Source organism: Maylandia zebra, linkage group LG11 (assembly GCF_041146795.1).
Source record: "Maylandia zebra isolate NMK-2024a linkage group LG11, Mzebra_GT3a, whole genome shotgun sequence".
Classification (NCBI taxonomy): Eukaryota; Metazoa; Chordata; class Actinopteri; order Cichliformes; family Cichlidae; genus Maylandia; species Maylandia zebra.
Window position 1 is genome coordinate 24,235,197 of NC_135177.1, and position 25,479 is coordinate 24,260,675.

A 25,479-nucleotide genomic window follows, 5' to 3' on the forward strand; every position below is an offset into this window, starting at 1 on the left:
TGATTTGCAAACATTTCTCTTTAATAGGAAACAATGTAGAAATAACAAGCTGTTCTGATTGTGTTATTTATTTTGGTACATTTGATTATAAGGTTGCGGTCTTTATTTTATAAGCAAAGTAATTTTTTAAAATGTGAATCAGCCCTGAAAATGATTTTATTATCGTATATAACAGAGTGTTTTCTTCATCATTTATTTTACTTTCTCTCTGATTCTTCTGCCTCTACTCTCTCTATTGTCTGCTTAATCCACTTCACATAATTCCCTACCTTGGTATAATAACCCTTGTTCACTATTGCAGTTGAGTCTCGTTGGGGAATCAGACAGCGAGCTCCCCATGACACAACCCCAGTCAGATAGTAAGGCCCACTGCTAGAAGACAACATGGGCAAAACAAAAGGACCTCCACTGTCTCCTTTACAACTGTCCTTCCCGCTGTCTCCAGCACAGAACATGTTATTACTGAAAATCATGGAGTTCCCACGTGAAGTGACAGGTGTTTTCTCACACTCTCTGCGTGAGTAGGCTGAAACATGAGCATATTTTAAAACATCTGATAACTGTTTTTTCTCTGTCACCCCCCAGCCTGACACTGTACCTTGTTCATTTTCCAGCACATCACTGTTTTCTTCTGGCAGACAAATGGGAAGCAGGTTTGGGCCTAATGTGATTCTGGAGGTGAATCTTATAAGAGCAATATCATTGTTAAAATCAGTGCGTGCACTTCCAGTGATCCCCTTTCTGTAGCCAGGATGAATTATGATCCTGTTAGTGATCAAGGAAGGTGCGCTTGGGGCATTTGTTGTCGTTTTATCTATCAGTCCACCAAAGACACTCAAAGGGCTGTTCTCATGCCCATCCACAACATGAGCCGCTGTCACAGCCCACTGATCATTTATCAGGGATGCTCCTCCTCTGCTGGGCTCTTTTATGAATAGCTGCCATGGTATTTCTCCCAGTTTTGCATCCTGACCTCCCAAAATTCTTCCTGTACCTGCTATCAGTGTTTCAGGCTGCCCACACACTGAAACAAATAGAAGTCATCATTAAACCCAGAGCTCCAAACGAATAGTGACATTGAAAAACAGAAGGAATACATCCGTACCTGGAAGACATTTTGGAAACTCTGCATTTCCGTTAGTTGATATCCATTCGCCACTGGCACCGCAAATGAATGTGTCTGAAAAGAGTCAAGGAGAAATTTGCAAAAGGAATAACAGATCAGTGATACTAGAAAAGGTATGAGCAAAAACGTCCTGTAATCACCATCTCCTTCCAGCGTGTAGTACTTTGAGCTGCAGCTAAACTGGATCTGGTCTTTATATTGAGTTTGTGGGTCATCTGAACCCACCAACTGAAGAATACCATCTTCCGGTATATCAGGAAGTCCACAATTGACCACTATATATGAGAAAAAATGATACTGAGTGTGAAAAAAACAAGTAGACACAAACAGAAAAATCTGAAATTAATTGTAGTCAGACTCACATCCACAGGTGTAGCTGGGAGTCCATACGCCTGTGCTATGGCACATTGCATTGAACTCTGATTTCACATCATGGATGCCTTTATCCTTAATAAAATGAGAATGTAATTTAATTTAGAATTCAATTTATTTAATAAATTAAATATTTACATCAAATGTCAAGGATACACTTCAGATTTCTTTCTGCACTCACATCATTTACAACATAGCCCTCTTCACAAGTGACCTTCACTTCTTCACCACGATTATATTCTGCTTTCTTGGGAGTCACGGTGGAGTGTGAGGTCACCACTGCTGGACAGACCTTATCTGCAATTAAGATGTGAGAAGAAGAGTCACAGTCGTTTCCAACAAACATCCAAACAGATGCTCTTTACCAGCTGTGTCTGAGATGAGGAGGCTGCAGTACCTCTGGTCCTGAAGTTGAGGTGGAATCCTTTGTTGGTGCCAAAGTCGTCAGTGGTGAAACGGATCGTGAGCTTGTTTGCGTGAGTGAGAAATGGCGATTCGGGAGGCGTGTTGCCACAGAACGGTCCCAGAGTCCCAGAGGGAGTCTCAATCTGCAAACAAAACAACACAGGCACTGTCACCAAGTTCAAGTTTACAGACTTTCTTTAAGATGCAGACGTGCAGCACCTGTCAAGAATTTGAACACAACTGCTCGATGGATGTGCGAGACTATCCGTTTATAGCATTCTGACATGGACGTTTAAAAAAAGAAAACCCTTGTAAAAAAAAAAAAAAAGAAATCATTAGGCCCACAACAGTGTGTTGTCCTCCCAGCTACAGAGGAAGACCAGCCTTAGAAATCACATATTATAACCCACATCAATGCTTTCCAGACATAAGGTTGCACTTAAAAACTGGATTTATGGTTTGCATCTGCTTATGTGGTTACTGATACAAGTCTAAGGTGTGATAGTCTGTTAACCAGCATGACTACCACAGTATCCTGCAGTGGTTTGTGCTCAGTGGGATGATTATTCATTTCTGAAAAAGACCTAATGACCTAAAACACACCTCCAGGCTCTATGAGGGATCTTTGACCACAAACCTCCACAGCCTCCTGTCCTTATTGTAACTGAGACTACACAGCAGCAGCCAACAAGATCGTCAATTTTAGAAGGCGACAGACTTAAAAAAAAGTCACAACATTTAAGTAACATGTTGCCAGAAAATGCATACAGGAGGCTTTCAGATAAAAATGATTGAAGTCAATTACAGAGAAATCCTGGAGGAAATTCTGACAGTGCATACAGCAGGGCGGTGACGTTGTTAGCACCATTTCCTCTGAATGTGCTTACAGCAGGTTGGTGACGTTGTTAGCACCATTTCCTCAAAGAAAGAGGGGCCTGGGCTTCAAGCCCCAGCAGGGCCCTTCTCTCTCTGGAGTTTGCACATTTTTCCCACCGCTTTGGGGGTTTTCTTCTGGAGCTCTGGTTTCTCTTGGTAGCAGCTGTACTCACCCTCCCTCCCCCTTTTGGTTAGCGCTTGTCTCAGGTATCTCACAAAAGAGATTCTGAATCTCGAATAGTTTCACTTCCTGGTTAAGGGCTAAAAAACTGCTGTTACTTGGTGAACGACATGGGCTCTAAATGTAAGAACTGAGGCCTGATATGACCTTAAAAATATCAGCCTTAAAGTTCCTGTGTAGATGAAAATGACAAAAGACGTGATGTCTAACACTGACAAAGAACTAGCCTAACTTATATTTCTAGCACTTATCCATTTATTATTTTATTATTTGGGAGAAAATTTATTTCAAATGTCATTAGAGACTCTTTTTCTGTGGCTCTGAAACAAGAAACAACAACAGTACAACAACAAAATAATAATTAGGTTATATGTCAAATTGAAACTAAACAAGATGAGATCAATGTACACAGGAATGGTACACAAAGAAAAAACCCAAATGTGTAACACAGAGAAACCATAAAACGTCAAAAATAGGATGACTGTCTGTTGTCAAATCCATGGTTACAACACTTTTTTTTCTGAACTTCCTCTTTGTTTATTGATATGCAAAGTTAAAGTTTCTGGGGGGAACACACACACAGCTTCGAGGGGTATTTGCATATTCTGAGTCATCACTTACTCTCAGTGCATCTATGCATTGACCATTGGGGCCTTGTTCCACATCAAAAACGTCCGAGAATTCGAGCTCCACCTGAGACTGGGAGTCGACGAGCAGCGTGTACTGGCAGTTTGCGTTCTCTGCATACGAGTTGGGCCAGGAAGGACTGGATATGATACCGTTGCTCTTTCCTGACAGGTCCTTATTGCAGTTCACTGTGAACATGAGAGATCATTGCCATTACCTTCATTTTAACAAAATCATAAGTTTTACACAATCAGTACCTTCCCAAAAATCTCCCCACAATACTTCTGCTTCCTCTATTTTCCCATTTTCACTTCTCTTTGTGTATTTTTGTCTCCTTCAGACATGTTAAATCCTGATTCTGTTGAATGTTTGGAAGCAAATTTGATTATTTGTACCAGTGCAAGTGTGGTTGTCCACATCCAGGTGGTAGCCGTGGCGACAGGAGCAGTGGTACCCTCCGATGAAGTTGTGACAGAACTGGGTGCATTGGCTGATTTCGTTATCCTTGCATTCGTCATAGTCTAACAGAGGGAATGAGCTAACGGTTAAACGCAGAAAAGCATTAAAAAAAAAAAAAACAATTCCTTGGAATGACTTGATAAATATATCAATCATGCTATCTATCGTAACATTTTAACAGAAGTCATAACTCAACAAGTGATCAAACAGCAAATGTTTGTTCATCTCGACAGAGTGACAACAAAAATCCTTGACATTTTGCATCTCTTGCATTAAAAAAAATCAGAGAAAACCACAGTTTCGCATCAGTTCTCCTGGTTTGTATTCTAGGTAACATGTGTGGCAAAAGTCTTCAGTAGAGGAACAAGAGTCTACTGATACTAGACGAGGTTTAGGTGAAACATCAGTCACGTTAGTGTCGTCAGCACTTTTTTTTTGCAGTGCAAGAAGACAAACTCTTGCACACAAATGTTTTTTAATCTTATGTTTTCTTTATTAAACAAAAAGCTTTTTACACTGTGATTTATTCTCTAAAAATGACTTCCTTGAAATATGATTACAAAAGTATAAGTATATTTCCACAAGCTGAGCTCCTTCTGCAGATTTCTACTCTGATTCTCACCTTGGGTTGTATAAAAGCCTCTAAAGCCGGTGTGCCTCTTTATGTTTGAGTAGTCCGAGTGGAACGAAAGGGCGAGGCAGCCACCCGGGGGCGAGAAAAGCGCAGGATTTACAGTGGACTGAAGCTCCTCAAATTCCTTTGTGCCACACAAAACGGAAATTAAGTTTCCATTTGAAAAGATCTGAGGGGGAAAAAAAGATGAGAGGCATAATGAGACAATAGTATGTGGCAGGTATTAACAAAATTTAATATTCTTGATATGGTAAGATATCCTCTTACCTTCACTGCATCATTTTCACAGTCGATACTGTCCTCCAGGTCCAGGTGGATGAACCTTATGGAGAGGCTGTGACCTTTGGGGGCGCACCTGCTCCAATTTAGACTAGCATGAGGTAAGTACCCATTGGGATAACCTGGAGACTCCACCCATCCCAGCAGCATGCAGTACGTGGAGTGGAAGAGCGGGAGAAGCAGGAGACTGAAGAAAATGTAGCGTTAAACAGAAACAGAAATTAAGTAGTTGGATGTCAGAGACAGACACTCTGTAATCACTCTTTGCACATCTATTGTGATAATTAAACAAATCCAAACCCACCTTGATCTTAACATCTTGTCCTGATCAAATCTCTTCTCAAATAAAGCATTTGAACATGTCTCCTTCCTCTTTTCATATTAATTTCTATTTCACCCTCTTCCTGCTGCCCCCTTCCTCTCTTGCTTATGTTTTGCACCCGTAAGCATTTATAAATCTATTTCTAGATAGTTTCTTTATGCATCTACGGCAACAGGAGGGTGACTGTGGAGCAACAGGAAGACAAACCGAGCCAAAAGCTTTTCAGCAGCTTTGCACTTTTCAACTCAACACCGATCCTTTGTCAGCGGGACAAATATTGTATTGAAACAATGGTGACAGGATAAAAGGAAAGGGTGTAGTGGATGAAGGAAATATTCCTTTGTGCACTTCGAGTGCCAAAATCAGCATTTAGTCCTGTAGCTACAGTACGGAAACACATTTACAGTTAACATGAGAAGGCTAGTACAGGAAGGAAATGAGGAACGACAGAGCTACAGAGAGGCGAAGGGGGAGAAACAGCAGATGAGGGTCACTGGGGCTTTCCACTGTGTAGGACTAGAAAAGACATTAGAAGTAGGTAAGACTGAGTGAGGAGGGGGAACAAATCAGAGACAGTACGTCAGAAATAGAGTGGAGGCAGATGAACCTGAGCAGCAACTGCTTGATCATCAGAAAAGCCAAGGCGATCGACAGAGTTCACTTCTGGATTTTATCTTCTGAGCTACCATACCGATTTAGCCAATTTTCAGGTATAGAAACAGCTTGAAAAGACGCAGGCTTTTACAGTTTAGAGAGTTTACACGCAGGTGGAGGGCTGTTGACGAATAGGATACAAAATGTGCAAAGAAGATCAGTTCGAGTATGGTGACAGATGCTGTCAACGCTGTAATGCAGGTCAGTGAATACGACAATGCTTCAGTTCCTCACGTTTCTCCTCGGTTAACAAACTTTCTTTACAGGCTGCACAGCAATTTTCAAAAAACGTATTTTCATTAACCAACATCTAATATACAAGTCTGTTTGTTTCACCTTGTCAGGAGAGTACATGAAGACAGCATGCGATGGCACAAAAGAGACCGAGTGTGCCACATGTCAATATGGGTTCTACACAGACTCTCAAAATCATGTGGACAAATGCCATCGCTGCAAGCAATGCCTTCTCAGTAAGTTACACAGGCATACACGCAGCATTAGTCTTAGAAGCTCAGTCAAAGAAACACAGAACCACAATTCAGTCTATTTCTAATAGAAATACGACGATATAGAACTAGAAAGACCGTATTTGAACTCTACTATGCAAAATACAAAAAAGCTAGCAGTGCTGCTTTCACAGCAAAAGAAAGAAAGAAATATACTGTTGGACAGCAGGAAACTGCGCAATAATGATGTTGCAGATTGTGAAAGCTGATGGCTTTTGATATCTATACTTATGGAGTAATAATACCTGCTTTGCTGTTGTTTGTCCAAGTCAGCACCACATGCTCACAGATCCACTTCTTTAACATCTTCTTTATTTCTCACAAGGGGTCGTTTGACTGTTGAAGTTTCTTTGTATTTTTGTGTTTTTGCAGCGTCCAAAAGTGTTTTGTGGCAACTGTTGTTGTCATTTGGCGCTATTAAAGTTCAAGGGAAAATTGAATTAAACTAAATTTCCATTTTGAACTAATTGTAAATCCCACAGAGCTTAGCTCAGATTTATGTTAAGATAATTGTGTTAAGAGACGATTTTGAGACAATAAAGGAACTTACATTTTCAAGTTCAAGACTTTCAAAATGTTTCATAGCGCAGAAACTGTGAGGTGGGTTTTCACTGTTCTTTATGTTCAAGCCACTTTGACACTTTGAACTGGCGATCAACGACCCCCATCTATACACACACACACACACACACACACACACACACACACACACACACACACACACACTTAAACGCAAAGAAAATAACGTCTCTCCCTTGCTCTTTCAGGTATCAAACAGCAGACACTCAATGAATGCAAAGCTGAAGCAAACACAGTGTGCAAGTGTGTGTCAGGTTTCTACTGCAACGATGCTGAATGTGAACACTGCTTGCCTGTAACCCGCTGCCAAGTGGGTGAAGGGGTCAAGACTCCAGGTAACCTTGAACTATAAAAATCATAATGGATGATAATTTTCTCCAGTGATGTTTCACATTCTTAGCTAAAGTGCCACAAAGTCAGGTGAATAAATTTCACTCCTCATTATAGGCGACGGCACGAGTAACGTAATCTGTGCTCCATGTGGAAAGGGGACCTTCAGCAACGTAACAGATTATGTGTCACCCTGTAAACCTCACACCAGGCAAGACTGCATTACAACTATTATCATTGTTATTATTATTATGTTATTATTAAATCTGAAGAACTGTGTGTTTTATGTAGACTGTGAGTGAATTAGTCATCCATTGACACAGAGCCGAAATTAGTCTCTTGGTTTCGGTTGGTGCCCTCAGTCTACAAACTCGAAACGTACAACATCCCACATCCTACCTACTGTAAATATTTCATCCAGACTGTAAAAATTGTGCTGAAACAGTTTCCCATGCTTGTAGGAGGCCTTTTTCTTTAAATCCCTTTAACACCGATTTTGTAGCAAAAGCTTGTCCAGTTTTTTTTTTTAAAAACAACAACTATAAATTGCGACTTTTATTATTTTATTATTATTCATATTTATTGTGTTCACCTGTTGTTGGTGGTATTTTTTTTTAGATGTGAGGACTACGGAGGAGTGCTGAAAATTCCAGGAGATAGTGAAAGAGATGCAGTTTGTGGAAACTTCAAATCTGGTAAGTTTCTGGCTTTATCAGTGTTTGAGATCTTGTTAAAAAAAAGAGAGAGATGGAGTTGTCAGCGGATGCTCTTATGCTGAGTGATTCACTGAGTTCCTGTTGACATTATCTTCCTGTAACAGGACCTATAATTAAGAAAGGAAGTTGAAGATGTATTGATGCAAAATTACTAATATATACATTTTTCATGTAAAATTAAAGTAGTAGCTATAGTTTAGCCCACTGGACCTCAATATTGCTCTAGTTCACGCTCACTACATCTATAGCTTGCCTTAAAAACCAAACATCATATCTAGTCAGAGGCTGTGAGCGGCAAATAACACTAAATTAATGTGCCACTCAAACAGCCTCACAGTCAGCCAGCGTAAAATTCCAACAACTAAATGCGAGACAAAGAGTATTTGTGTGGTCCATTTAACTAATCTGAAATTTATATCCTCAAGCTTAAAAAAGAAAAGTCGGAAGGTGAGTGGTACACTCACAAACTTCTCCAGTCAGTTTGTTGAAGCAAGATGTTGTTCTTGAGCAAGATATTGAAGCGTCAGTTCGGTCTTTGTACCATGAGTTGGTGTAGTTCTCTGAAGAAACATGGGTTTAGGGCAGATACTTTCAAGGCACTGACAAGAAGAGAGTAGTATTTGTTAGGTAGCAGAGTGCTGTGGTGTATGGCCACATCAGTAACCCTGTAAGGCTGTATTTAGGTATTAATTTTTGACCTGTTAACACCCTGATGTTAAGAACGTATATTGCTTAACTAGCTCACCACCTTAGATTTTAATTTTAGAAGGTTAAGAGGTGCTTAACTTTCTTTCAGAAACATCTAAACCACAAACTGAGCCTAGCATTACTTCAGGAAGGCTACTAAGCTGAGCTCAGCCCACAGTCCCAGTAGATCAGCTGATAACGGCTGATCTTAATATCAGCACATGTCAGCTGACACTCTTCTGTGCTTCAAACTGACAAATCTTATGTAGGGTGTCCTATTTAGACTGCTTTAGCCTGTTTATAGCTGCAGTGTGAGCTATTTTGCAACCCCAGCTCCCTCTTTTCACACTACGTCTGACTCAATTCATGTGATGTTTGTCGTAATCGACGTTAGTTTTGTTCTGTGAGGGGGTCCTGCTGCTGCTCTTTTCACCGTAGGCTTTCCCCATCTGAGCATGGAAATGCAGAGAAGTCCCAAAGCAGAGCCACACCACCAAATATAAGTAATGGCATATGGAAATAGTCATTTTTCTTTTGGCTAAAGTTTTTTGGATTAAAAATCAGTTTGATGGTGGTGTCAGCAGAAAACTTTAAAAACCATCAAAGTTTTTAAAATACCTCGTGTGAACATCTACATTACCGCGAAAAATGATTTTGCATACGACCCCGCCGAGCCTTATTTTTCAGTGGTATTTCTTTTTAATGAAACCAAAGGAAGACATTCTTTTGCTTCAGTACTAAAAACAAATTCACCTATCAAAGTCACTTCTGGGAAAGCATGAAGCCACATGCATTGTTTAACAGGAAGTGTTTTTGTGAGGCGCATTGAATTTTGAGCAGCTAAAAAAAAAAGAGGGGGCAGAAGAAGCACACAGACAAAGAATACAGACATACTGAAATGTCTAAATATACTCCAGACAATGAATCAAGTCCAAATATCGCATGAGATGACTTCTTTTAACTACTGTGATATTTGCTGGGGTGATACTGAGAGGGGGGTGGGGATGTTGAAGATGGTGAAGATTTCCAGTGTTTATCACATTTTAAATATAGTCATGTTATGCAAGCTTTAAAGCCTACTTTCAGGTTTCATAAAATGCATATTTTGCCCCTTAAATACTTATTTCCATTAAATTGAGTCAAATCAGTAGTGAAACTCACACATAAGTCTAATGTTGAAGTCTAAATTTAACCTAAAACGGTTTAAATTAGAGTCCGATTTACCTTTTTCATCTTCTTAGGTAGAAAAAACAGCATAAATTATTATTTAATCCAATATATTTTAAAGTATAATAGTGTATAACTCTATAATGCATTGCTGCATTACCATAAAGCTCCTACAGGCTGAGGAGGGCTTCCCAAGTGTTTCTTCTTCACTCCCCTCTTTTTACTCTCAGTGTTTATACACCACTTTGTGTTTAATGATTAGTTTTCATTCATCTCTGGCTCTCTTCCAAGTGTGTCTTTTGTCCTGTTTCTGCCTGCCGTGGCAGATGGCTGCCCTGAGCCAGGTTTCCTCCTGTTAAAAGGGAGTTTTTCCTTCCCGCTGTCACTAATTGCTTGCTCATGGATGGGGAAGTCATCTGATTGTTCTATTACCTTATTTGGCACTATGCATATAAAATTGAACTGAATTGAATGATGAAGCGGCTTAACCTGCTGTACAGTCAGTAAGTGAATGCTTGAAAATATATTGAACTGACGTCTTTTGCCTTGGCTCCCTCCCTTAAATAAAACTGATTTAAATTGAATACATATAATTTATATCTTTCAAAATATTATTTTAAACATGTATTCAACATATAATCAGCAATGTGATTAACAAATATGCGAGTCATATTTATACAGCACATTTAGACCTTATGATATTTTGTTGTAGATATCATTGCTTTATGAACACAGTACGTAAAGCTGTATGTTACAAATGATTGGACTGTTCTGGAGTGGATTGCGGCCATTTATTAAGAATTAATGCTGCTTAGACATGTTGGCACTTCACCAGAAAGAGTTTTCTTTAAGTGAGCTTCCACGGATCATGAGTCACCACCTGCAAATTCAAAAAGAAATGCATATAATCTTTCACTAACAATAATCAGTCTTTTTATTTCTTTGATAAAGTCAGAAAAAAATCCAGTTTCTCCTCGTCACAGTCATTTCACTCACTACCTTATTAATGAAGAAACATGAGTTGTAATCAGTAATCACTCCCTCCCACTTTAAGTTTCCCAGAAGTTATATTACGCTTGTGAAAATTTATTGTGCAATCAGGTGAATAACCCACTGTAGATGTACTCGGCATGGCCCTAAGAACATTTTCTTCTCGTTGTTTTCCAGATTGTTATTGGATGTTGCCAGCAGGTTTGTGGTCAGGGCTCGTGTTGACCGCAATCGTCATCGTGTTGATTTTCATCCTCTGGAGAAAGAAATGCAAAACGTACAATGCAGGTGTGTACGACACGTCACTCGGATGGGCATGTTTGCCACTTTTTCTCACACTTGTTCTCATAATTGTCTTCCTGAAGAGGCGGCAAAATGATGTGCGTGTAAGCCCACCCACTGGCAGTAACTACTCATGCTTTAAGCCACAACAGTGAGAGGGTACTGGCTTTGAAGTCTTACAGTTGAAGGTCACTGCTTATCTCTCTCAAACATGGCCTCCCACTGTTTCCTTGCAGTGTATTAATAACAAAACCTCAGGGAAACCTAATATTACATTTGCAGACTGGATTTTTTGAATATTAAAATGTGATCTTTCATGTAAAGTAAGTTGAATTTCTCCTTTTCTTTTCGCTTGAAAAGGATATGATGTAGTTGAACTCTCTGACAGATTAAGAAAGCAGCAGCCGAGTCTGATGCTCGAGGAGCTTTAGCGAACATGACTGTCTCAATGAGGAAACCACATCCTGTACATATTCAGGCTGACACAGTTATTTGGTGTAATGTGACGCACTCTTCACGGGCAGACAGCTCATACTGAGAAACAATTCCTACGTATGTGACACAGTCACACAGCTTATTATTTTGGCTACCCTTCTATTTCACTGACATTTCTTTTATTTCCACAGAAACAATGTGCTAGTACTGGAAATCACTGATGAACTCACAGAATATAATTATTGTCTTAGAGAGCGTGTGTGCCGTTTTGCTAATATTACAGGAAGGGGTGTGTGTTACTTTTAAAAGCACCAGTTGTTACTCTTTGTACAGTCATGTGGGAAAAGTTTAAGAGTGATTCTGAGCCAATAAGATCCTTTGATTTCATGACATAATGCCTGTATTTTCCACATATCTGCACGTGGATATATCAAAGGCTTATTACTAGAGAAATTACCAAAATGCAAGTTTCCTTTTTCATAGCCTCATAATATCCTGCCATGCAAACAGTTTCAGTTTTATCTTCTGAGGTTTGGAGATACTTATCTTTAGGATTTTTACTGCCAGCTCAGTACAGTAGATGGTATAAATATACTGTATATGTTGGTTTGTGCAGCTCAAAGTTTTGTTTTCTAGTAATAATTTATTGCTATGTTTTTTTCAGTATGTGATATAAATTGGAAGTTTCTCTTTGCTCAGAAAGTTTTTTTCTTAATGCCACTTGTTTGAGTCTCGTTTTAGAAACACTTCAGAGTAATTATAGTTTTGAATTTATTTTAATTCTGTGGGTTTTTATTTAATCAGTCGTTTCCTGAGTCTCGTTACACACTGGTTATTTTTATTGGCGTGTATGTTGTTTAAAACTGTTTAGTTTTAGTATTAGTTTTCCTTTCTTTCGTTGTGAAATGGTCAGTATTAGTCAGGGGCTAGTTTACAGCAGTTATTGCAACATGCGCAATTATCTCACAGTCATGTAGAAACCCCGGTCTCAGTAAACAAGCGTAATTAACACGCCTTCTCGAGCTAGTTGTGTTGACAAACTGAACAAAGCTGACAAAGACTAAAAGTGGATTAAAAAAAAAAAATCAGTAATGGTAAATGGCCTTTGTATATTTGTATAGCGCTTTACACACCCAGTCATCCACCCATTCACACACTGGTGGAGGCAGCTACAGTTGTAGCCACAGCTGCCCTGGGGCAGACTGACAGAAGCGAGGGTTAGGGTTATCGCGCCATCGGCCCTTCTGGCCAACACCAGTAGGCGGTAGGTAAAGTGTCTTGCCCAAGGACACAACGACCGAGACTGTCCGAGCCGCCTTGTAACCTTCCGATTACAAGGCGAACTCCCAACTCTTGAGCCACGATCGCCCTAGTAACCTGCTTATGGCTAATGTTCTGTTTAGTCTCGGGAACTCTAACAGCCTTGGTTTGCTTGTCTGTATCTCAGAGCTGTTCTCAGAGCTGTTCGGAGCTGACTCAGAACAAAGTTCACACAGATGGTCAAAAGACAGTGAAGGGACTCAATGTCGCGACTCTAATGACCAGTGGCTGGTGTTTTTTTTTTTACATGGAGGTGCTTTGGTCAAACTCAACCCCTTGGATTTTGGGGGTTTTGGGGAGGCTTTAGTGCCATCTAAAGTCCAACTGGTGGAATTATTTGTATGTTTTGTGCATGTTTGTGAGCATAAAGCTAAAATGCCTTTTTTTTCCCTTGTGATTTGTGATGTCTGTGTGACAGCTCGATCCAGTATTTGTGTTACTCCAGTAGCAGTGGTTCCCATTCCAGATGTAATGCCTCGAGAGCAGCCTTCTTACTGCCAAGAAACCTGCATCATGCCCGACTGCAAGTTACCAATTTTTAACGAAGGTGAAGAATCACATCGACTCTTTTACATCATTTACACATAATGTTACCGACTTGTTCTCAAACAGCAGGATTTAAGTTTGAAACAAAGTCACTGCGTGCAACAAAAGTGCCCCAAGACTTTTGTGTTGGTGCAGCAGTCCACTTGTTTAGGCTCGAAAATCATTTTCTGTAAAACATTTTCACCCGTATTTAGTGCCATTATAAAACCTTGCTCACATGCTTGGCTTGTTGAAACATTATTGTTATTAATTTCACTATAATGATTGTTTTTCAACACTGTATCTACTCTAAGCACAGCCCCATAATGCCTAGAACAACTCAGTTATCTCTCCACACACACTTAGTGTTTGACATTGGAATTAGTGATTGCAGAAATACAAGAACAATGTATGTAAATAATAAATCTCCAATGATCTCAGCTTAATTCAACACCTAGGTGAGACTGTGGCAGCCTTGGTTGATAATCAAAACAGCATTTCCCCCTAAAATCGTCAAAACACGGCCTTAATTCATGTAGGACAAGCCTGCTTCATCTATGCTGGGGATGTGAAACTCTTTTTATATCGCAGGCCACGACTTTGATCTTATGTGGGCCAGATGGGTGAAACTACAATTTCTGTCAGTGTGAAAAGTTGAACTACACATTTAATCAATGAGATAACTTAAAATAGGACAAAGAACCACAATTTCAACAGTATGACTCATTTTTCCTACATGGTAAAGAAGTGCTGCTCTGGTGTCACCGTGAGTTTTTGAGCTTGGATCGTGAGAACGCGCATAAAATTACACAACTCTAGAAATCAATGATCTTGGTGTATTGTGAACAGTGTTGGTCAAGTTACTTCAAAAAAAGTAATCAGTAACGAATTACTGATTACTTCCCCAAAAAAGTAATCCCGTTACTACTTAGTTACTTAGTTACTTTTTTAAAACACGATTTACAACCTGAAGAGGTGATAAAGCGATAGATCTTTCAGCCCAATTCTACTTTTACTGCATAATCCATCATAAAAAATGTAATCAAATGGAAAAGTCTCTTTTTTTAACTTGTTTTATCAGTTTTAATCTTTTAACTTTATGCATCAAGCAAAAATTTAATTATATGCAACATTCTCTGAGTTGAATAAATTAGTTTAACATTTAAACCTATTTTCTACACATTCCAGCACATAAAATAAAATATTTTTTGTGTTTACACTCACTCTTTCAAATAGATGCAAGTAAAACACAGCAGAACATAAATAAAGTCAAAGACTCAGCGGTCCTGTGCTCTATTTTCACCTGTAAAGCAGGACTGCAGTAGGCGGAGGTTTACCCTGGTGCAGGTGTGCCGCGGTCAATTGAAGAATCCGCGAGTTTCTCTGTGAGTTTCCCATTACATCGTTGCGCACTCGGTGCTTGCTTGGAAGTTTAGGGGTTTTTTTCGCTGTAAAAAGAAGTTTTCTTCTCACGCACGATGGACGCTAATGTTTTTGTCACTTTTTATGGAATCAAACTCAAAGTAAGGTCAGTACTTCCACGCTTTAAACGCTACACGCTCATACTCTCTCCCACAATCGATATGTGATCCATTGTTGATCTGCACACAGCTGTTGTCACTAACGCTGCACTCGCGTCCGTCATCTTCGTGAGACATTCTCGCAAAAAATCACGGTTTTAGTAACGCAGTAACGCAGCGTTCCTACGGGAAAGTAACGGTAATCTAATTACCGTTTTTGCAATAGTAATCCCTTACTTTACTCGTTACTTGAAAAAAGTAATCAGATTACAGTAACGCGTTACAAGTAACAATCAGAGATGGGCAGTAACGCGTTACTGCCCATCTCTGATTGTGAATGGCGATGAGGGAGGGTTTTATGGGTAGAAATGGTCTAAAAGCTTCCAAAGCCATCCAGTGGGCCAGATTGGGGTCTTTCCTAGGTCAATTCTGGACCTGGGGCCTTATGTTTGACACTCTTGATCTATGTGACACAACACTAAAGCTGGATGCTATATGTTGGTCATTTCTGCAGTTTCTCAGGAACTCATTTACATTCATCTTACAAACATTGCAGCTCATAAAGTGCAAAACTGCATTTCCAGTGAGGAATGGTCATACTTAATGATTTTATCGTTCTCTTCAGATGATCCTTTGGTCATTTCCTGCACAGAGGACACCTTGAACACCAGCCACCCCATAACTCCACTGAAAGCTTCCGTTTCCTTTGTCGAATCCAGTAACACGAATGGAAACGCGAGTTACTGCAACAACTTCTTCAGGTCGCAATCCGAGCCACAGGAGGACGAGTACTGTGGGACATAATCCAGTGTAACGGCATACTTACCCAACCTCAGACCCTCACTGGATCGGAGGCAATGCAGTTCTTTTCAAGACCTTTAAACCCTTTTAATACCAAAAGAGAGAGACTGGGCTCTCTTTCAGGTCCCTTGAAGGTTGACTGATGCCACCTGCAGGACACTCATGAGAATTTCCTCTCAAATGAAGTGACATTTCTGTGCTGTCCTGACCACACAGCTGAAAAAACACTGGTGATGCACAGTGGTGTCCTGTTCTCAGGAATAATCTGACATGTTTTGTTTTTGTTTAGTTTTGTTACTACAACAATTCTCACGAAATGACCAAAAAAAATTAAGCGGTGATAGTAACAAACAGAGCCTAATATAGTTTACATTTTAAGTGAGCCAAAGTGACGCAGTGCGTGATATCATCCTTCATCATCCCACATCCTGCTGCTGCTATGAGTATTTTTGAGCAGCGGGAATAAATCCTACAAAAATAGCATCATTTCCACCCATTTCAAAAACATTTTTAGGTATCCCGATGACCAAAGGCTTTTTCTTTGCTTTTAAAAGATTTGCTTTCTTTATAGGAACAAATCGTTTTATTGCTGATAAGATAGTGAAATCAGAAAATACATGAATCTTTGTAGCTTTTCCTTGGATTTGTTGATAGTGGGAAATCTACTGCTATCCTGACCGTTTAATGGAATCTGTATATATTGAGTTGTTTAACTTATATTGTTCCCACTTAAGTCAGTAATTCAGATTTGAATGTATTGTATATGTAAATCATTATAATGCGCATGAACACACTGATTCAAGTTTTCCTTTCTGCCATGCAGCACACATCAGTAAATAGTCGGCTTCACATAGACTTTGAACCAGGGAACAGGAGGTTAAAGGCTAATGTCTGAGCTGACTCTGTCAGACTGTTTTGTTGTTTTGTTGTCGTTTTTGCATTTTTTTTACTTTGGTACTTTCTGTAAAAGTTCAGGGCTGCAGTTCATGAGTGAAAATGACTTTAGATATGAAGCAGCAACACGCACAGACACACACGCACACACACATTTTGTATAATTTAAAACACGGAATAGAAACACGACAGATGCATGAATTATGACTTCTTTATAACATTGTGCAATATGGGGAAGGATGCAGTCATTCTGCTAAACTGCTCTCTTCTCTTTGTTAAACCCATCAGACATATTCAGTTCATATTCTGTTTTCAATATTCAGTACTGCTGATTATAATAAAAATGCTATAAACGTGACTCTTGTACCGGCTACTTTGTTTTAATAGGATTATTCGCTGTAAAACATTTCCTGTGACTTCAGTTTGCCTTCTTGAAGACTTGCTTGGCTTTGATTCCTTGGACTCTCATCTCCTGCAGAGAGGAAGTGGAAAAGACGAGAAAAGAAAAAAAAAAAAAAAAAAAGAAAAACACGAAGTGAGAGGGTGTAAATGAATGGTGAGAAACAACGAGAACATTTGGCACATTAAAGACGAGCACAAAACTGGGATTGTGTCCAGGACACCATTTCCACCCCACCTCTCTCCTTCTCATCCTTTGACCTCGTAATCCGTCTTCTACTCTCTCACCATCTATTCATCAGGTCTTTTCAGCCCGCTCTCTACTTTCCTCCTCCGCCTCTATATTAGTCCCTCACTGTTCCCTTCCCCTGCTTTGTGTAATCTCTAAAACCCACCATTATAAGTCTTGATCCTAGCTGGCATTTCTTTCCCAATTCTCTCTTGAGTTTAGCATCAACAACACATTGTTTTCTCCCGATTGCAACAAAGGTATTAAAAAAAACCTCGTGAGAGCTTTTTAGCGGAACAATGTAGATCGTTTGAAAACGTAACCAGTAATGAAAGATAAGCTATGAGCTTGAACTGTTTGAGCTCAAAAGTGCCTCTGAGCTTCACTCCATAAAGACGTGCATTCAGGGCTCCTCTGCCTCCTTTGTGTGTACTCCTTTGTCAGGTCGTAGTTTGGCCTTAGGCATGTACAAACTCCACTGACCTCTTAATAAAAACCTCTTCACACAAAGACGGTAACAGAAATGAATAACTTCTAAAACCTGCCTTATTTGAATACCCTCCCTCATTTAGCATATCAATTTCTCCATCACTTCCCTTTAAGCTTTCATTTTCCTTCTTCCCTCTTCCTTGCTTTCTCTCTGCACTGGCCTCTTCTTCCCCTCGTACATCCTTACCAAATGCAGCTTGTCGCCCTCCAGCCAGTGCGTCCAGCCTCGTCCCTCTTTCTCGCCTCGCTGTACACAAACCAGCTTGTCTCCGTCCCAATCTACTGTAGTCTGTGTAACCACAGAGATGCCGTTAGTGTGAGACATTAGCATGTACAGTAGCTCACACAACGCTTAGCCACACAGAGACAAGAAGCTTTGTGCAGCGCAAAGAGGGGAGACTAATACAGTGATCCGTGAAAGGTCATGAACCCTTTAAAATATACTTCATTTGTTCAAACATGTGACAAAAAAACATCTGATTTTTATACAAGTGGATTTAAGTTTAAGATTTATATGTATTAGATTATTTAAGTCTGACTCTGGTTTGTTTGCTGAGAAAAATGATCTCTGAGTGGAAAAAATTTATGAACCTTTGCATTTTTTTGTATCATGTAGACAGCAATGACTACAAAAAATACATTTTACATCTTCATTCTTCTTTGCCTCACTTTGATGGGGGAACTTGTGAGTTTGAGGCCATTATCTTGTTGTATAACCCACATTCTCGTGGGATTTAGTCCACGGACAGGCATCCTGTCACCTCCCTGAGAGTTTGCTGGTATCATTCAGAATTCATTGCTTCATTAATGAGAAAAAGACAACTAAGAACAGCAAAACAAGCCACCATCAACATTTCCTTCATTTAAACTGGTTTCTCATTTTATACCAAAAAGCTCTGCTTCAATATCATCTTTACCTGAATTATAGTTCAGTGTCCTGGTTTTTCAATTAGATGGTAAATGGTAAATGGCCTGCATTTGTATAGCGCTTTTCTAGTCCCTAAGGACCCCAAAGCGCTTTACACTACATTCAGTCATTCACCCATTCACACACTGGCGATGGCAAGCTACATTGTAGCCACAGCTGCCCTGGGGCGCACTGACAGAGGCGAGGCTGCCGGGCACTGGCGCCACCGGGCCCTCTGACCACCACCAGTAGGCAAACACGGGGTTAGTATCTTGCCCAAGGATATTTGGCATGCAGCGAGGAGACAGCCTGGGATCGAACCACCAACCTTCTGATTAGTGGCTGACCTGCTCTGCCACCTGAGCTACAGCCACCCATTAGATCTTTTGCAAGCTGCAAATGGAGATCAGCAGCTTTCTTCTGGTAGCCCTACTCCACACCCCATTGCTGTTTAAAGTTCTGCTGATGTTAGACTCAGTAAGCTGAAGATTGTCACTGTTAGAGAGGCCTTTAAGTTTTTGGATGTTGCTCCTGGAGTGATATTTGTTGGTTGACTACACCTGGGGAGGGCAACAACAACCTATGATTTCCATCATTTGTCTGACTGTGTTTTGGTGTAGACCAAACTCTTTAGGGGTGGTTTTAGCCTTCACAGCCTGATGAGCATCAGCAAATCCTTTTCTGAGGAGCCGCATCTATTCGGGCTGTGATGCACGTTCGTGTTTTGAACATCTGACCTTCGATTCCCGTCCCACTCACACCTGAACATCATGCAAAGCAATGAAACCTAACCCAGTTTCACCTTGGCAAGTGAAAATACATTACATATTTTTCCACAGCAGATCTGCTTTAAATGCTTATGTGACAAACATATTTATTTAGAAAAAAGTTCAAACTTTCAAGCACAAGGTCTCCTCCTATCTTGGACCTTTTCAAAATCATTGTGGAGTTAATGTACGTTACTGCAATTCTTAAGCCCTCCTCTAAGCAGCAAGTAGCAGCTATGGAAAAAAAAAACCTCAGCAGGTGTGTTGACTTTGTTTGAACACTAAGCATGCAAATCAAACTTGTATAACAAGTAATGACTTAATAAAATCAATGTAATGTTAAAACTGCGTGCATGTACAAACATGCCGATGTGCACATTTGGAAAAACCAAAACACGTACCTGACACACACGGCCATCCACTGGCCCAAGGTCCTCAGTAAATTCTTTTCCAATAGTGAAATCCATGTTGAAGTTCTTGAAGGTGGTGAGTGTGCGGATTTTCATGGTTCCTGTGGCCGGGTCATGGGTGACCTCTTTAGTGGGCTTCAACAGACAGACGATCTTCCTCAGAGCAAAATTTATATCTAAGAGAAGAAAGAGAGAGAGAGATGTTGTAGCATGAGCCACAGTCTGTTACTTCAGTAAAGCAGGTTTTTTTGTCTCTCACACACACTGCAGGCAGAGGGGACGCACAGTGTGAGGGAGTGAATGGATCCGGGGTCACACAGAGGACAAGGTGGTGATTTCATTACACTAATGTGCTTCAGCAAATAAAGATGGTCCTCACCATTAAATCAGACACTTAAGGTTACCTTTTAAAGTAACCTAATGGCAACGAGTCAGTGAACATATGAATACTTAAAAAAATAAAAGACATGAAAGATTATTGTTACATTGGAGGGTTTTAACTGCACATCTGTTACAAAAAGCAACGCACTTGAAGATTACAAAAGTATTTAAAATACTGTATAAAGATTTGTACCCAAAGCTCCGAGGTAGGAATCCATATTCTCCTGTTCCACCATATGATAAGTGCCGCTGTAATTAGGTTTTGCCATTTTTTTCTTCTTCTTTGTTGTTTCCGAAACTCCAGAAATCCCCGTTTTTCCTCGTTCTTGCTTTTCCTCCAGTCCCGTGTGGATCTCACAGACAAGCTGCCGGTTCCTGTGATATCACTTTCAGTTGCGCAACGTTTTGGACAATGGACCCGGATTTGACGGGAATGCGCGTGGAATGAGTGCTGCCTGTTGCAGATTGTTGCTGGAGTTTGGTGCTCGGTTATGCTGCAAGCTGCTCCAAATATGCAACTCTGGTGGTGACTCACGCTCAGTATATGCAATCGTTTCCAGGGAGGGAGCGGGGCCTTTTCTGCAGGACCTCATGCAGGGGGAGGTTCATTCATCTTTACTAATGCTTTTCTCAGAGGGATCAGTTGCAAGAAGAGGCGGCGCTTCGGATCCCAGACATGCAGAGGGTTGGTTGATGCACTAAGTAAACGGGTATGCTCGTGCACTAGCAGCTGAGCAGCACAAAGTCAAAGCGAGGAACAAAGAGACATCAAGGATAACCTGATATGCTCATTTCCAGCGCCATCTTTTATTCTTTGACCATACTAAAGAAGTTTTGCATGTTCCAAATCGTCCTTATTTACTTTGATGTACAGACCTCATTTAATCATTCCTCTCAAAAAGGCTGTTTTCTCCGTTTAAGCCAGCTTTCCTCTGATCGGTTGGTTTTAATGAAAGTCCTCTTCAGTACACATGGCTAACTCTGACCCTATTTATACAAAAGAAAACTCACAGAGGTTTTTCATGTTTTACTGATTGATGCTTTTGTAGGTGTTTCCTTGTTGGTAGCCTCCCAACTGGTACTGATGAAGTTTAGTATATATAGTATAGCAAGTTTTGTTACGCCAACAGGTGAGAGGCAGGAAAACAAGTTCATAGTTAACCAATGAAACATTTTAAAGGGCCAGATTGTGTCTCTTACCTGTGTGCCGCCTTCTGCTTTCTCCCAAGGGTGTTCCATCCAAAAAAAGTGCAGATCAATCCAAATACCTATAGTATCAGTGCCAACAGTGGATTGAACTAGTTCATATACTTGAAACATGCGCTATAAAATGTCTGAATGTTTTTGTGTCTATTTTATTTACAGCCTATAGCAGCGGTCCCCAACCCCCGGGCCTCGGACCGGTACCGGGCCGCGAGGGTAGAGGCTCAGGTGTGAAATGTATGGTTTTCAGGGTTTTTATCGGTTTTCAGCGTTATTTTGTTATCGTTTTTATTGTTAACTCGGTTTTCCTCGGTCTTTTCACGTGTGTTATGAATAAATCTTATTTTTTTCGATACTGGTACTAGTTTTATTTTGTTGTATTTATCCGTGACACCTTAAAGGCCGGTCCGTGAAAATATTGTCGGGCATAAACCGGTCCGTGGCGCAAAAAAGGTTGGGGACCGCTGGCCTATAGCACATTTAAACAACTGAAGTTGACCCAGATCACTTTTAAATTCCAGGTCAAACTCAAAATACTTGAAAAGCTGAAAGGTGTGTTTTGTTTTATTAAGTCATTATTGATTCTGATTCAGTGGTTGCTACAGTTTGTTCAGAATCTACCTCATAACAGTGATTTATCTTATATGTCATGACACACTACTCTCCTCTACAACTGCCTTTATAAGTTAAAAGTATCAGTGCTGGTATCGCCAATGCTGGGCCTGTATTTACTTGGTATCAGATCAATACCAAAGTTAGCTACATAATCAGTATCAATTTGAGATTTAAAGGAGGTCTGAGCAGTCTGTTGGTTTCTGCAAACAGAAACTGGGTAAATGTAAGAAAAAATGAAAATAGAAACTAAAACAATTTTTTGAACTCAAATAAATAATTTTAGAGAAAATATCCTTAGTTTTAGGATGTGCTAATTTAGTAAGATTTTCTATCATGACTGCATGACTGTGAGTCAAATGCTTTCAGTAAGTTATGTGATTTGTTGCAATGGCTGTGGGGATTTTCCTTAAAATAATACTTCAAAAGACTAAAAGTAACACTGAAATGAATAAAAACTCATTTAAAACGAAACATTTTCAAACAATAAGAAGGAAACTGAAACAAGCAAAGCCACTCTGACATTAAACTGAATTCAAAACAAAAATTAAAAACAAAACAAAAATAAAAACTAGAGTAGAAAATACAAATTCAATAACACCTGCTGTGGGCGAAACTTCCAGAGAGGCAGAAAAAGTCTGCTTAATGCTTCTAACTGAAAATGAATTTGATGAGTTTATAAATGGTCCAACCCAGAGAAGCTTTAGAAATTGAATAAATGCAAAATAAAATAAATAAAAACAAAAGAGAATTTTTATGGTTTCGTATAGTTTTGCTAAAACTGTGTGAGATTCATACTACTACTGCTCATGTTTCGCTAAAATTAAAACCTGACACCAGTTTTCTTTATGCAAACAGAAGTAAAGCGAAATTAAAAATGTTTTTCCCTCCTGAATGAAAACCAGTGCTGAATCCCTCCTGCTTGAACTGCAAACAGGGAGAAGCTCCCATCGGTGTTGCATGCCTTATAGCTTCTGATGTTTCATCTTGGAGAACAGACATAAATAAAGATGCAGCACAGAAAGTGTACACACAGCCCGCCTTTATTTTGAACAAACATTAGCCAAGCAATCATGTAGCATAGACGATGTCATCAAGTTATGCTGTTTTTCTGAACCTTCCTTTTATTTTGCGTAAGGCTTCAACAAATAGATTGCATTAACAAGGGTGTCTGCATAAATATAACATGACATACTTTGATAAAACCTCCCAGTCTTCTATCTCTTTTTCACGGAGCCACTCTTCTTGTCCGACTTTGACTTTTTCGCGTCTTTCTTTCCTTTTGACAGATTCTCGTAAACGTCCTCTTTGTTTCTGGAAAGAGACGAAGAGAAAGCTGATTAGTGATTTCATCCTAGCCGCCAAGACTGATTAAACACAGATCTGTGAGAAACGCATCAGAGAGAGTGGAGAGATTAATGAAGGTCACGCTGCATGAGAAACGTTTAAACAATCCATCACTCAAAGCTGCAGGCCATCTATTCAGCTCTCCAAGTGGGTCAAAGTTTACAGCGTTACAGTGAACCGGCCAATGTGTGTCTGCTTTCTCCTAATAATTAAGTTCATTAAAAGCCTCGTCCAGTATGAGCATCTCATAGTCCAGAGGTCACAACAGACAACAGGTAAACAATATGACTTCATTCATTCACACAGTGCAAAATGTAAAAAAAACATTTTTTACACTTTTTTTACACCTACATCCATTAAAAGTCCTCTTTGCATTAAGTCATCATGATGGCTGAAAGCAGCTTTTAGCAGGATACTTGTGCTTCAAGCTCATAAAGCAGGATGTAGCAAATGTAGGATCCAGTGTTTTTGGAGTTTGACCAAGTGGCCAGTGCAGTAGAGCCAAAAAACTGCACTTTCTCAAACAGCCACTTGGGGCTGGTTTCTAAAGTGTTATGAGGGGCAAAAAGCTCAATGTGAGGCTTCAGAAGAGTGTCTGTGTCCATCTTTTATACACAACCTGTGTTTGACTAATAGTCAGATCAGCTGCTTTGATCTTTAATCGTTCCTTCTTAAACTTGTCTTTGGACCTAACGCTAAAGACCAAATCAGCTGAATTCTACTTTTATTTTCTCTTTACAGGTATTGAGGCGCGCTACTACATCTATGAATCATCTACGAAAAAACAAGATTGTGGAAAGTCTTTTATGGCTCCAGAGAGAGCTCTGAAACCTCTGAGATTTACTGTCAACTGGGTCTGAACACAACAGGCCTGAAAAAAACCCCAACAAATAAAAAGGTCAAAGGTCTACTGATGTCGACTGAAAACTAAACAAGTGTTTCTCTCATTAGTATTTTTACATTGCAGAGATTTTATCTCCATGAGGTTAGCACCTGTCCTTTTTTGCACTACCTACACAGGGAACTACACAATATTTAAATAATGAAATATTTGGGTCGAGCCCTGCCTATTTCTCGATTTCCTCTCTGTATCTTTTCTAACATAATAAAAAAAAAAAAGGCCAAAATTGCCACAAAAAATCTTTCAAAAGTAAAATCCTTTCTAACTTCCTCTTGTACTGATGTCCCTTTATTAAATTAAAATGAATCAATCTGTTTTTCTAAGAATATTTAAACACATAAATCAGATTTTAATTGGTTAATTAATTGGTTTAACTGGTTTAAACTAGAGTACGAACTACTCGCCGATAGCTCCCCATGTTAATGAAACAAGACTGTAAATCAGTTCTTCCTCCAGAAACTGCAGACATGAACCCGAAGACGGATCGTGTTTTTAAACAAAAATAGGGTGGCAGTGTGAGATTTAGAGGAACAACGTGAGTGCATTCGGGACACTCGATTCACAATCACACACACAGAGTCACTCACTTTGACACCACTCTGCCCGCTGGTTGGTGTTTGATTTGGAGATTTCCATACTCGGTCTCGGTTTCCTGAGGAAGAGAGAGGCAAAGACGTTTCACAAGTGACTGAGAAAGAATTAGTCAAACAGGGAGTGAGGTCACGTTGCTGGATCAGTCTGCGTGGTCGACTGTTTTCGCGTCTTTGGGTCAACGTTCATCTTTCATGAGGGACTCTGATAACTTATCATTCTGCTGGCATTGAACTGCTCCGCTGTAGTGTTTAAATCAATGATGAAATGAGCCAACACTCATTCACAGCCTCTTTTCTATGTTTCCCAATTTTAAACTATATTTGAGCCACAGTGACTAGATTCTCTGCTCCTCTCACCATTGAGGCGGAGTCTTTGGCCTTGGCGATCTGTATGTACTCAGCCACAGCCAGGTAGATGAATTTGTACTGGGCCTCAGTCTGCACCATACCAGAGCGCTGCTCTCGCACCATCTGAATGTATTTCGCAATGTCAATATCAATGTCCAGACCTGCAATGAAAGGGAAGTGAAAAAAAGGAAGGCGGTGAACGGAGG

General features: G+C 39.9%; 3 protein-coding genes across 6 annotated transcripts in view; all 3 read right to left on the reverse strand.

The window, feature by feature from the left end:
* On the reverse strand, nt 1-15,684 carry c1s.2 (complement component 1, s subcomponent .2). Of its 2 annotated transcripts, none has more exons than XM_076890070.1 (11): nt 15,593-15,684; nt 4,948-5,146; nt 4,669-4,849; nt 3,983-4,108; nt 3,582-3,775; nt 1,896-2,046; nt 1,680-1,795; nt 1,489-1,573; nt 1,267-1,401; nt 1,106-1,180; nt 1-1,024 (listed from the first exon to the last, which is right to left on the reverse strand). In XM_076890070.1, exons 1-11 carry the CDS (start codon nt 15,670-15,672, stop codon nt 198-200), a joined length of 2,169 nt encoding a protein of 722 aa, XP_076746185.1. In that variant the 5' UTR covers nt 15,673-15,684; the 3' UTR covers nt 1-197. The 2 variants fall into 2 exon arrangements, with proteins under 2 accessions (XP_076746185.1, XP_012774524.2); XM_012919070.4 differs by lacking the exon at nt 15,593-15,684 and adding an exon at nt 5,264-5,406.
* A 1,196-nt stretch (nt 15,685-16,880) lies between these two features.
* Nucleotides 16,881-20,876, reverse strand: rbp5 (retinol binding protein 1a, cellular). Its single transcript, XM_004550789.6, has 4 exons — nt 20,463-20,876; nt 19,880-20,064; nt 17,992-18,093; nt 16,881-17,159 (listed from the first exon to the last, which is right to left on the reverse strand). Exons 1-4 carry the CDS (start codon nt 20,536-20,538, stop codon nt 17,106-17,108), a joined length of 417 nt encoding a protein of 138 aa, XP_004550846.2. The 5' UTR covers nt 20,539-20,876; the 3' UTR covers nt 16,881-17,105.
* A 2,235-nt stretch (nt 20,877-23,111) lies between these two features.
* Nucleotides 23,112-25,479, reverse strand: part of ptpn6 (protein tyrosine phosphatase non-receptor type 6) — a 31,956-nt gene continuing 29,588 nt past the window's right edge. For all 3 annotated transcript variants that reach the window (XM_004550791.6, XM_012919073.5, XM_004550792.6), the window contains 3 exons: nt 25,283-25,434; nt 24,920-24,984; nt 23,112-23,398 (listed from right to left, as the gene is read on the reverse strand). In XM_004550791.6, coding sequence (XP_004550848.2) covers nt 23,302-23,398; nt 24,920-24,984; nt 25,283-25,434 — 314 coding nt within the window. In that variant the 3' untranslated portion in view covers nt 23,112-23,301. The remainder of the gene's footprint in view (nt 23,399-24,919; nt 24,985-25,282; nt 25,435-25,479) is intronic.

Coding starts and splice junctions, on each gene's coding strand:
- c1s.2 (XM_076890070.1), bottom strand. CDS start 15,672: ATGGGGTGGCTGGTGTTCAAGGTGTCCTCTGTGCAGGAAATGACCAAA. Junction 5,147..15,592: donor GAGAACGATAAAATCATTAA/GTATGACCATTC, acceptor CATTTTCTTCAG/TCTCCTGCTTCTCCCGCTCT. Junction 4,109..4,668: donor AGGCTTTTATACAACCCAAG/GTGAGAATCAGA, acceptor TCCCTCTGTTAG/ACTATGACGAATGCAAGGAT.
- rbp5 (XM_004550789.6), bottom strand. CDS start 20,538: ATGGCAAAACCTAATTACAGCGGCACTTATCATATGGTGGAACAGGAG. Junction 20,065..20,462: donor TTCCTACCTCGGAGCTTTGG/GTACAAATCTTT, acceptor TTCTTCTCTTAG/ATATAAATTTTGCTCTGAGG. Junction 18,094..19,879: donor TGGATGGCCGTGTGTGTCAG/GTACGTGTTTTG, acceptor GTGGTTACACAG/ACTACAGTAGATTGGGACGG.